General features: G+C 38.1%; 1 protein-coding gene across 5 annotated transcripts in view; it reads left to right on the forward strand.

Annotated features, from left to right (window-relative positions):
- Positions 1-6,548: 6,548 nt before the first annotated feature.
- LOC107853435 (calmodulin-binding transcription activator 4) overlaps positions 6,549-12,716 on the forward strand; it is a 33,310-nt gene continuing 27,142 nt past the window's right edge. For 2 of the 5 annotated variants that reach the window (XM_047399097.1, XM_047399096.1), the window contains exon 1: positions 6,588-6,965. In XM_047399097.1, coding sequence (XP_047255053.1) covers positions 6,953-6,965 — 13 coding nt within the window. In that variant the 5' untranslated portion in view covers positions 6,588-6,952. Of the gene's footprint in view, positions 6,966-12,716 lie in introns of all 5 variants that reach the window. The other 3 variants (XM_047399098.1, XM_047399099.1, XM_016698428.2) reach the window with 2 other exon arrangements.

Raw genomic sequence — 12,716 nt, forward strand, 5'->3', positions numbered from 1 at the left:
TCTCAAGCCCAATTAATTAAACACGGCCAGAGGCATTAAGTTAATACTGGCACCTAAGTCACACAGAGCTCTGGAAAATCTAAATGTCTCAATAGTGCAAGGAATCGGGCTCTAAGATCATCTTTCTTTTGCGCCAGAGATCTTGATATAATCGCACAACAATGATGCAACCCACCGATATCTTCATAACTGACTGTTCCTTTTTTCTCACCAAATCCTTCATACTTTTTGTATACCCAAGCATCTGCTCAAGAGCTTCAAGAAGAGGGGTATTCAAACTTAACTCTTTTAGCATAACAATGAACTTTTTGTACTTTTCTTTTTTTTCCTTCTACTTTAACCTTTGATGAAAAAGTGGAAGAGATTGTGGAATGGTTTTCACTGGAGGCTCGACTTTCTTCCTCTTTCCTTTACTCTTCTTAATATACTTATCAGCATTTATCAATTTTTGTGATGACTTACCACTAGTCACAGACTTTTCAAATTTTGCTTCAGGTGCCTCATCATGAACAACAACATCATCCCTAACTTTATCAACTATAGGCATAGAAGGATCAATAGTTGCCTTACCACTGCGAGTAGTGATGGCTAGACAGTGGCCGTTGTTCTTTGAGTTCTACATAGTGTTGCTTGGAAGAGTGCCCGATTAATGTTGATTTAATCTGGCCAATATTTGCCCAAATTATTGCTCAAGCTGTTTGTTCGTATTAGTATATGATTCTACCTTTTGGGTCAAACCTGAAATATGTGCCTTAATATCCTTAAGGCTAATTTCTTGACTTTTCAAACCCTTTACTAGCTTTGACAACATTGCCTCTATTCTCGAATAAGCATCTCTATTCCCTGGCAGTACATAAACACCACTCTCCTCCTTGTAGTCTTCCTTTCATCTCCAATCACCATCTCTTTCTCTACTTCGATCCCTGCATCTATCCTCCTAGTAGTTCCGATCTTGGTTCGCTTGCCTCGAGTTCTAATTATCTTGTGCAGACAATAGACCCTTGGCTTGAAAACCCGCCAACTCCCTATCTAGGTACTTAGCCTCTTCGTCCACTTTAAAATCATAGATCTAGAAGCTCTACCTTGTGAACCCACAACACTAACCTTTTCAGAATTCATAGTTGCAAATTATTTTCCCAGTAACCTATCTTTGTCCTAAGTTGAGCAACCTCTTGAGCTACTGAATAATTAATTCTATGCTCACTGGAAGTACCAATAAAATAAGTGTCGACACCTCTCTTTGCCTCCCGAGTATGCCATCCTCAGTTGGTAAGAGAGATTCAATCAAAGATCTCCAATGCTACCTCCCAGTGTAGGTTCAGGAATGCTCCACCAGTAATTGTATCCACTATAGCTTTAGAACTAACATTCAGAGCTTGATAGAATATTTCAAGAAAATTTTATCTCGAAATTCTATGATTGGGCACCATCATTAACTTTCTCTTAAATCAAAACCATGCCTCATATATCAATTTAGAGTGCAACTACCTGAAATTATACATCGCATCTTTTAATTACAGCATCTTCGAAGACTGAAATAATCAGTCCAAGAAATGCCTTTCCAACTCATTCCATGTAGTTATGGTCCCATAAGGTAGTTCCCCAAACGATAATATCGCTTCACCAGTTAGAGAGAATGAGAATAACCTGAGTCTGAGAGATTCCTGATCTACCCCAAGCAAATTATAAAAAGAGCAAATCTATACAAAATTAATAAGGTGCATGTTTGCTTCATTAGTTGACAGGACAGAAACCCACCTTTTAGATTTAACAACTGGATTATGGCACTAGTAATATCAAAATTTACCCCGGTTAATACAGGAAGAATGATAGCTCCTGTCTCAATAGGCTCTACTATCACGATCCGAACCAGGGTCTGGTCGTGATGGGTATCTCAAGTCCAATGAGGACCAAAGACCGACCCCTGTACCTAACCAAATAGAACGCAATACCCCCAATATCAGACAAATTTTGAATATATAACAAGATAGCATAAGATAAGGTCAAAGAAATTTAAGACATGTTTATGATCTGATAACCAGTAACCAACTAATATCACCCAAGTCCACAATAATCCACAAAGTCTTCTAAACAAAACCAAAATCAATAAAGTGTCGGGACATGCCCCCGACCCTGACAATGATAATGTTAATGATAATGTAAACTCTCAATTCTAATCTAAAACTGAAAACTAATGAAATGACCAAGTCTTCCAGAGAATAGAAGCTCACCACTTCACCATCGATGACTGACAGATCGAGTCGATCCACCTACCACTGTGCAGAAAAAGTAGAGGTATCTCCGGTACCTGCATTGTGTGGGGATACAACATTCAGAGATGTTTAGTGGGTTGAGCACTAACATGTAATTCAAGGATAGGGGATAAAATAAAGCCTAGTTAAATCCAATTCAAAACCATGTGTACATCATTATTTACATACATAAATAATATGTCGAGAAAGGAAACAAGGCTTAATATACATTTTACAACTTTAGTCTAGATTGTGTAGCTCAACCGTCAAAACATAAGAAGTCACCCCAAACGTTATGTAGGCCCAGCTCATCCCTAGATGAGAGGGCCCCAGTGCATGCAGCCGCATAAACTAGAGGATATACATATGCACCATGGGGGAATCGAACCTCCCAACATACAAAAGTGACTTAAGTACCCAATCATGTGATATAATATGAGGGACTCGAATCTCCCAATCATATAATAATAATAAGGGGGACTCAAACCACCCGATTATTTAGACCCCCGCGTCAGCAACTGCGGTTTCCAGTATTGGTCCCTCGGGACCTCTACCTTCACGACTCAGCTACACAACCCTCCTGAAAGCCCAATTAAAAACATTTATCCCACATTCTCATTCATTGAACCATAATGCACATTTAGGCATACACTGTTGGTATCATCATACCAACTATTCTTTCAAGGTATCATCAACATGCTAAACCAATTACCATCATTTAGGGTAAAATCACAACCCTCTTGGTTTAATTATATATTAGCTTGGGGAATTACACAATCCCATAAGGTTCAATCCAAAATCATTATACTTCATTGACTTTTCACATTATGCAATAGTTTAAGAGTAGTTCAATATGCATACTTTTCATATTCAAAACTAATTTCACAATATGGGGTTGAGGTCATTACTAATTCAACTGTCAATATTCGCAAAATTTGGGGAATTTACATTCCCCTAGTTTATTCACCATATTGATGCATCAAATTGGTTTCAAAATCACCATTTTAACATAACCAATGCATATGCAAATATGAAACTTCACATAAACAACAATCATTCAAAACCATTAACCTATGTTCAAAATCCAACATTAAACCATATGAATAGTACTTTAAAACACATGTTTTTAACAAAATAACAATTAGGAAAGAGTAATATGCTTGAAATACCCTAGATTATGGAGAGAATTCAACTCTTGAAGCTCTCCTTGACCCTCTTCTTGGAAACTCTAATTATAGATGCTTGAGAACTTGAGAGAGAAGAAAAAAATATTTGGAGTGTGTTCTAGATGAAAATAGGGCCCCAAGTATATTTATAGATCATGGGTTATTATTGCGATAAGAGAAAAATGTCCAAAATACCCCATTAAAAGCAGAAAAATAAATTGTCAGTCGTTATGGGTCTCATAACATCTCATTACGACTCGTTTCCACGAGTTATTATCAAGACAGTGTCACCAGGCACACACATACTATTGACCTTATGACTCATATACAATGGATTATAATGGGACCCAATGACTACTAGGGTCCAATCATAGTTAACATAGAAACCATTTGGGTATACACTGGATATCCTACGATTTGCATAAAATGATCCGTAATAAGTCCTCAAACTTGTGGTGAGACACTCGTACTCAGAGTAAAAGACTTGGCTTATAATTTGGATCCAATGACTCATCATGACTCCCTACGACTCGTAGGATAAGTCGTAGTCAAGACAGTGAAGATGAAATTTTAGAAATTCCTCAGAGATCAACACCTGGGGTATTTCATCTACATACCCCAGATCATCCTTCGGATCATCATACTCTAGCAAATATTGATAAGCTGGGAGCACTTAAGCTCTATTTCTTCTACCTCTGCTGAGTTCTGCTCGACGATTAGATTCCTGCTCTATCTTGCTCTTTCTACCTCCTGAGCTGCACATTGGGCGGCCTAATTATTCCTCTTCTGTTATTCCTCCGCTAATAATCATGCAGTGGTTTCTGCGACTGTCTCCTAAGCATGTGGTGGAGGCAAGTCTTAAGGATTGTCTTGAGGCAGTTCATGATGAGCTTCACGACCACGCTATGATATCCTACAATTTTATTGTAGGAAATTCTTTCCAACTCTGGATCAAATGAGATCAAGGAATTGCCTTGACTTCTAGTGCTGGGCATACACCGGCGTATGCCCCAAGAAAAATAGAAAAGTAAAATCCAAAAACTTCAACAACTCCAATTAACTAATCCATAACCGTATTCCCCAGCAATGACACCAAAATTTGATGTCGACCAAACTATATCCTCCAAAAAGATACAATGTGGTCGCTGTCAAATAATAGTAACCCAACTAGGTTGGGGTCGATCCCACAAGGAATAGGTCGAATCTGTCTTTCAAACTTGCTGAAGTAGCCAAAAGTATAGGAAAGTAAATGGGGGAATTTGCAGTAATCAGTAAAAAGTAACAAAACCTGAATACTTTCGGTTGTGATCAATTTGAAACGAACACTAGGCTTGTGTTCCCCTGTCTTCTAACTCCGTAGATTTATCATGCTCAATCCAACTATCTCACTACTACGAATGTAGAATTTGACAAGTTATGTATCACCAACAGTCTCTCGACACCCTTTGGAGAATCTCAAAAATCTTCTTTCAGTCTCAGAGTGTCGCATTACTAACCCTTGTCTTGGATCCCAAATTAACTATTTTCTACCGATCTCAAGTTAATTAGACGAAGGTTGATAGCCTCGAATCATTATTGTGATCTTCTTTTTCCAATCTCTACCTCTCTCTCGAGTAGGTATCGAATACAAGCGGGTTCCTAACATTTGCAACTGTTAAGAAAGTAACCAAAGTGAAGAAGTCACAATACAAAACAACAATGATCTAGAAGGAATCTCACACTTCCCCTACTTTGTTAATCCATCAGGGTTCCCACAACCCTAGCTAAAAGAATTAGCCGCTCATATTTGTGAAATAATCCATGAAATTCAATAAAAAAAGCATATGAATAATCTCACAATAATAGACGAAGGAAAACCAAAGTCTTAAATCAACAATAAACTGAAAACCAAGAACACAAGAATTCCAAGATCAAAATTAATCTTGGAATCAAAATATGTTTGTAAGAGTATCAAGTGCGTAAAAGTGCATAAACTAACTAAAAACATCAAAAGGCTATTTATAGGTTACATAGAACCACCCTAAAAATCCATACCAAAATGAAATAGGAAACTCGGGTCAGTGGCCACCTATGACACGACTTACGGGCCGTAGGTAGCACCTACCCCATATAGGTACTATCTCATAGGTAAATGAAAGGATCTACAACTTTAGTTTCCCTGTACTTTGGTCTTCTGTCACCTACGCTAGGTAGGTGCCAACATAGGTAGCCCAAACTTCAAATTTCAATTTTTTTTCTTCCGTTTAGCTCCTAAAACCTAGTTCCCTGCAAAATAGACACAAAAACACACAATATCTACCAAAATAGAACTAAGTACTTGAACATTTCTCGATTTTAAGCATCAAAAGTGCCATGAAGCTATGGCACATCAATAGTCAGTTGGACGAACAATGAGATTCCAAACCTGACATAAAAAGATATATTTCTAAAAAGATCGCAAACACACATCTATTTACAAAACATAAGCACATATGTACATACTCATAACACTATACATTGCACACACAACAACAACAACAACAACATACCAAGTGAAGTCCCACATTGCACATATGACTATAACATAAGAATTAATTATTCATCGACTATACGAAAGATATACATTATTATAGTAAAAAATTCGAATATACCTCAACATCAGATAGATTGTAATTTGGTTTGCTCGGCTGAACAAAAACGTTGTGCCTTTTCTTTTTTGAGGATCCAGCCTCATAGTCACCAACCTTTAAATTAATGCGTTTCTTTTTTTTCTTTGAAAGAACAACAAGGTCTTCATCAACCTTCTGCTTTCCTTTAGAATGATTTTTTTCTTGAATTTTGGATGGACCAACACCTTTCTTGTGCTATGAACGAGTCATTTTCTGAGAAAAGATTGACTATGAATGTGGCTTTTGGATCATGGAGAGAATTACTTTGAGACCTAGCAACTCGAGATGGAGGAAGTTTTATTGCTTGACCTTTTTTCTTCCACTTAGAAGTATTAGGACTATGAGAATGTGTGTTCAAGCCTTTTTAACGGTAGTATGCATTTAACGATGCTAAAATTTGGGCCAAATAGAAGCAAAAATCAGATGGTTAAAAAATGGTAATAAAATGAGCCGACGGGCTTCGAGTTCTATTTCTCAAAAACGTGAATAATTTCAATGACGCCATGTCCTTTCCCTATTTTACTTATTTCAATTACAAAGTGTGCTAAGCGGTAAAACAGCGAGCTTACACGTTTAAGATGGTGAGGAACCAATATGTAACAAATGAGTAGAGGATTACTTCCAAATAAATTAAAAAGAACCAAAAAGAACTCCATTTCTGGAGCGTGGTAGCTTTCACTCTCAGGTCTCAGCTCGTTACATCGACTTACAAAATTCAAGCTGTCCTTTTCCAGTTAAAATAGATATATTCACACATCCTCTCTATCTCTGCCGGTCCATTTTGGGTGTCCATACGATCTGTTCAACTTGGTTAAGAAATTGAAATGAAAGCCGGCTGGAAGATTTCTCTGCACTTCTGAATTTCTTTTATTGATTGCTCCAAATTATGGCCGAATCAGGTAATATAACTCTACTTCGATCACTTAGGCTTTCAGTCCGATTTTATTTTATTTATTTTCTGTTACTGTGAGCTCTCTCATTTTTCTGCTAAATCTCTTCAATTACTTTTAGCGTTTTCTTTAGATGAATTGAATTCCGCGTTTCAATATTTGGTTAAACCCGTACTTTTAGCGTTTTTTTTAAGTATTGGTGAGAACGGATCAACACTAGAAACAAACTAAATAAGTGAAAGATTACTAGATCTAGTCACAAAAACTGTTGGCCAACACAACAATACTTCAAATTTCGCCCAAGGTCCAACACAACACAATGTCTCTTACTTTGGTAAGATCTTCCCAAGATTGGTTTTGTAAGAACAAAATCAAGCCTTGAGCTTTGATACCAAATGATACAAGGAAGACCAAGAAGACACTAAAACATACACCAAAACAGTCCACAAGTTCTAGGAACCGAGGACCCCTTTGATGACCACTCTCGGATTCAACAAATAAGAGCAAGAATGAAGAGATTACAAGGTGTTTAACACACAAGGCAACCAACAACCAAACTAAGTTACAAAACAAGAAGAAGAACACAACAATATTGTAACAACAACTCATGGCTTCCCTAGAAACGAGAACAAACTAGTACAAACGATTACAAGCATAAAATGAACAAAGGATAGATAGTTAGACATTGGTTGGTATAATCTTAAGAACCCAAGAACATGTGATACTCTTGGACCCTTAACACTACACACAACGGTTAACCTAACTCCTACGTTGACATAAGAGGGACTTTACCTCCTCTAAACACCAACTTCTCACGCCATGAATGCAACACTAGTGATTCCACACTAGTATCACCCTAGTTTCGGGTTGCCTCCTAAAGAGGAGAGAGGACTTGTCTTTCAAAGTGTTATACAACTTACAAATATCATCAAAGTTTAAGACAAAATGACCTACAATGTTCTATTTATACTATATTACAATTAGAATACAAAATGACCAAAAGGCCCTTTAATGAAAAGCCTCAAAATGCCACCCATGGAGTGTAGTGTAGGTTCGGTTTTGGTGTGTGTTTTAGGCCCTCTTTTGCATTTTTCTTGCACACTCCAAGCCTCGGGTTCATTACACTTTCACACGTCCATCCTCGTGGTTGTACTTGTATCACTATCACACCCCGCCATTACTGCCCAATTAAAACTATTACCACACAATCAACAACAACAACATAGCCAGTATATTCCCACATAGTGGGGTCTGGGGAGGGTAAAATATACGCAGTCCATACCACTACCCCGACGGGGTAGAGAGGCTGTTTCCGATAGATCCCCGGCTCAGGATCAAGGACCATCCTTCATACCAAACACGCCCTAAATATAAAACAAATCCAAGTTGAATAGAGAAAATAGAAAATAGAGGCTCAGATCTGTATTAAGCTCGGGCAGCAAGAGAGTCCAACAACGCCTTGGCTGCAAAACCATCAGAAAAGCTGGTAGCATGCCCCGTCAAGATGCGCGTCGGATAACATCAAATGATCAATTAATCTGCTCGGAAGGGAATAAAATATGACAAAATCATCATCGCCTAAAAGTAGTGGTATCGTCATACCGACTATAGCTTGTAAACAATGTCCTTAGCCAACCTTTTAAAGAAGCAAAGGGATTCCTATGTACCCACAAATTACATTAGATTACATTATTATCAAGTTTACTTGGGGGATTCCTATGTAGCCCACAAGTAGTTCATTATTATGTTTTCTTGGGGGATTCCTTTGTACCCCACAAGGCTTTCAATTAAACCAAACCATGACCATCAAGACCTTACCATTTAGCCATTTAAAACCATTTAAAACCATCCAAACCAAGTTAAGTTCCATTACCAAGTTATACTATGCAATAGTTTTATTTAAAGTTCAACTATGTAGCAAAAACATTCTCATATGCATTTTATCAAACACATTGGGGGCATATTGTTTCCAAATTCAAAACTAAGCACCAATTAACCATTTCCATGCAACCACATGTTCAAACCACCATTATGTTATGAAAACCACAAGCAAAAGACATGGGAAAACCATAACCAACCATTATAACCAAAACCCCTAAAGTATAATTCAAAACCCGAACATTATCATTTATGCCATGAGAAAAATTCATAAAACATTCCTTTAATTAGAACTAACAATGAGGGAGAAGTAATATGCCTTAGATAGTGAAGAAGATAAAAAGAAACCACCCTCGTAAGCCCCAAATTGATTGTGTTGAAGAAACCCTAGCCTTCCTTGACCCAAAAGCCTTGAGAGAGATTGGAGAGAGTTTAGAGTGTTTGATTGATTGCAAATAGGTTAATGAAATCCCAAAAAGGTGTTTTAAGTCGTGGGGTCCCAAGGAGTTATAAAGGGAAATATCCAGAATACCCCCAATTTAAACTGTAAAATTTTCCCGCAGGAAGGTACGACCAACCCTCTCCAATCGTACCCTACCATATGAGTGGTATCCACCACTCATACCCTAGGCATCCCTTGGACCCCCAACATTGTCCAACATATGACCACCAAGGCAAACTCGTACCCAAGCATACGACTAGTACCCTTACTCGTACCCATAACAGAATTATGAGGGGTTGAACACTACCTAACATACGAGTTGGACTATACGACTCGTACCCTATCTTCACGACTCATGGTGAGCCACTCGTATTCAGATCCAAGTTAAGTTACTAAGTTTCAGATTAAGTAAAGGAAAACCCAACCCAACGACTCTTCACCAACCATACGACTCGTACCCACCTAGTCGTATCCATTCCAGAAATTCAACCACCCAACACCACCCAACACTGGACAATATACGACTGGGTCACCTGACTTGTACCCTATTATACGACTAGTACCTCCTAGTCGTATGTGGTCCCGAAACTCCTACTTAGGCAATTTTCTAAGGGTTCAAAGCCAAGGTGTTTCAGTTATTTCTTTATATTTTATGTTATATTTAATTTAATAATTTACTATAGTTATGTGAGACATTGGAGAAAAATATTATTGAATTGTTGTAATTACTTTGAATTGTTTTGTGTTTGTTATACTGTTATTGGTCCTAAGCCAAGGGTCTATCAGAAACAGCCTCTCTACTTCACCTGAGGTAGTGGTATGATCTCCGTACACTCTACCCTCCCCAAACCCCACTATGTGGGAATACACTGGGTATGTGTTGTTGTACATTGAGACCCTTTTTATAGACACTACATTTCAATCCTTTTTCAAGTAGGATTCTATCTACTATTCCTATTCCTACTCATATTCCAACACTCCCCTCAAGCTGGTGCATACAAGTCGTATGTATCTAGCTTGTTCCAAATGTAATTAAGACGAGGACTGGTTAGGGACTTAGTGAAGATATTCGCAAGTTGATCACTTGACTTTACAAATTTTGTAACAATATCTCCTGAGAGTATCTTTTCTCTAAAAAAGTGACAATCAATCTCGCTGTGCTTAGTCCTTTCATGAAACACTAGATTTGATGCGATATGAAGGGTTGCTTAATTATCACACACAAGTTCCATCTTACCGGTTTCTCCCAATTTTAGTTCTCTCAGCACCTGTTTGATCCAAACTAGTTCATAAGTTGCTACAACCATTGCTCGATATTTTGCTTCTGCACTAGATCGAGCAATCACACTCTGTTTCTTACTCTTTTAGGACATCAAATTCTATTTCTTACTCTTCCAGGACACCAAATTCTGTTTCTTTACTCTTTTAGGACACCAAATTACCTCTTACTAAAACACAATAGCCGTATGTAGAATGTTTATTAGAGGGTGGCCCTGCCCAATCAACATCTGTATGTCCAATGAAATGCTCCTGGCCTCGATTCTCGAAGAGTAGTCCTTTATCTGGAGACGATTTTATATATCGAAAATACGAATAACTGCATCCCAATGACTATTACCGGGGAAGTCATAAACTGACTTACAACACTCACAGGAAAAGATACGTCAGGTTTAGTCATTGTGAGATAATTCAACTTTCTAACCACCCGTCTATACCTTCTAGGACCATTGAGTGACTCCCGTTGTCCTGACAGAAGTTTAGCATTTGGATTCATAGGGGTGTCAACGGGTCTACATCCCATCATTCCTGTCTTCCAAAAAATGTCTAAGGCATACTTGCGTTGAGAAATAATGATACCTGATCTAGGTTGAGCAGCCTCAGTACTTAGAAAATATTTAATGCTGAAAGAGATGTTTCAAATTAGTGATACCATCTTGATCATTGCCGGTAATAATGATATCATCAACATAAACCGCTAAATAAATACACAGATTTGGTTCAGAATACCAATAAAACACAGAATGATCAATTTTACTACGAATCATGCCAAACTCCTGAATTACTGTTCTAAACTTCCCAAACCAGGCTCGAGGGACTGGCTCAAACCATATAGTGACCTGCACAATCGACACACAATGCTACTGGACTTCCCCTGAGCAACAAAACCAGATGGTTGCTCCATATCGACTTCTTCCTCAAGATCACCGTGCAGAAAAGCATTCTTAATGCCCAATTGATAAAGAGGCCAATGACGAACGACAACCATAGATACAAAAAGATGGAGAAATACTATTTTAGCCACGGGAGAGAAAGTGTCACTATAATCAAGCTCAAATATCTATGTATATCCTTTGGCAACAAGACGAGCCTTAAACCGATGAACCTGACCATCTGGACCAACTTTGACTGTATAAACCCAACGGCAATCAACAATAGATTTACCTGTAGGAAGGGAAACAAGCTTCCAAGTACCAATCGTATGTAAAGCAAACACCTCATCAATCATAGCCTGCTTTCATCCTGAACGGAAAGTGCTTCACTTGTATTCTTAGGAATGGAAATAGAGGACAAAGATGATACAAAAGCATAATAGATTGATGATAGACAATGATAACTTAAGAAAGGATAATGTGGGTTAGCGTTACGAGTGGATCTTATACCTTTTTGAAGTGCAACTGATTGGCTAGGAGGAGGCAAGTCTGCAGTAAGGGCAGCTTTAGGCGATGACATGAATCATCTGGGATTAATGTTGGACGGTGGCGGTGATGATAAGTCAAAAGTGGTGGCACGGTGGCCGGAGATGTAGAAGTAACCATAGATTCCTCAAAGGTTGGTGCGGGTAAGACAAGAGGTATTGTAAGGCCTGAGAGATATCAAGATTATTAGAAGATGTATTGTAAGGTTGAGATTCAAAGAATGTGACATCGACGGACATAAGGTAGTGACTCAGATCAGGTGAATAGTATCGACACCTTTTTTGAACTCGAGAGTAACTAAGGAAGATACATTTGAGAGCACGAAGGGCTAGTTTATCTTTTCTTGAGGCTAAGTTATAAACAAAACATGTGCTCCTAAAAACACGAGGGGGGATAAGGAAGAGATGTGACTGAGGAAATAGTATGGAATGGGGAACCTGATTCTGAATCGAAGATTATAACATTCTATTAATGAGATAGCAAGATGCGAGGACTGCATCGCCCCAAAAACGCAGTGGAACATGGGATTCAATGAGAATAGTGCAAGTAGTCTTATTGAGATGTCTATTTTTCCTTTTTGCTATACCGTTCTGCTGAGGGGTGTATGGACATGATGTATGGTGGATAATTCCTTGGTGAGTCATAAACTTCTGAAACTGGGAGGATAAGTATTCTAAGGCATTATCACTACGAAAAGTATGAATTGAAACACCAAATTGATATTGTGTTTCAGCACAAACTTTT

Source organism: Capsicum annuum, chromosome 11 (genome assembly GCF_002878395.1).
Source record: "Capsicum annuum cultivar UCD-10X-F1 chromosome 11, UCD10Xv1.1, whole genome shotgun sequence".
Taxonomy (NCBI): domain Eukaryota; kingdom Viridiplantae; phylum Streptophyta; class Magnoliopsida; order Solanales; family Solanaceae; genus Capsicum; species Capsicum annuum.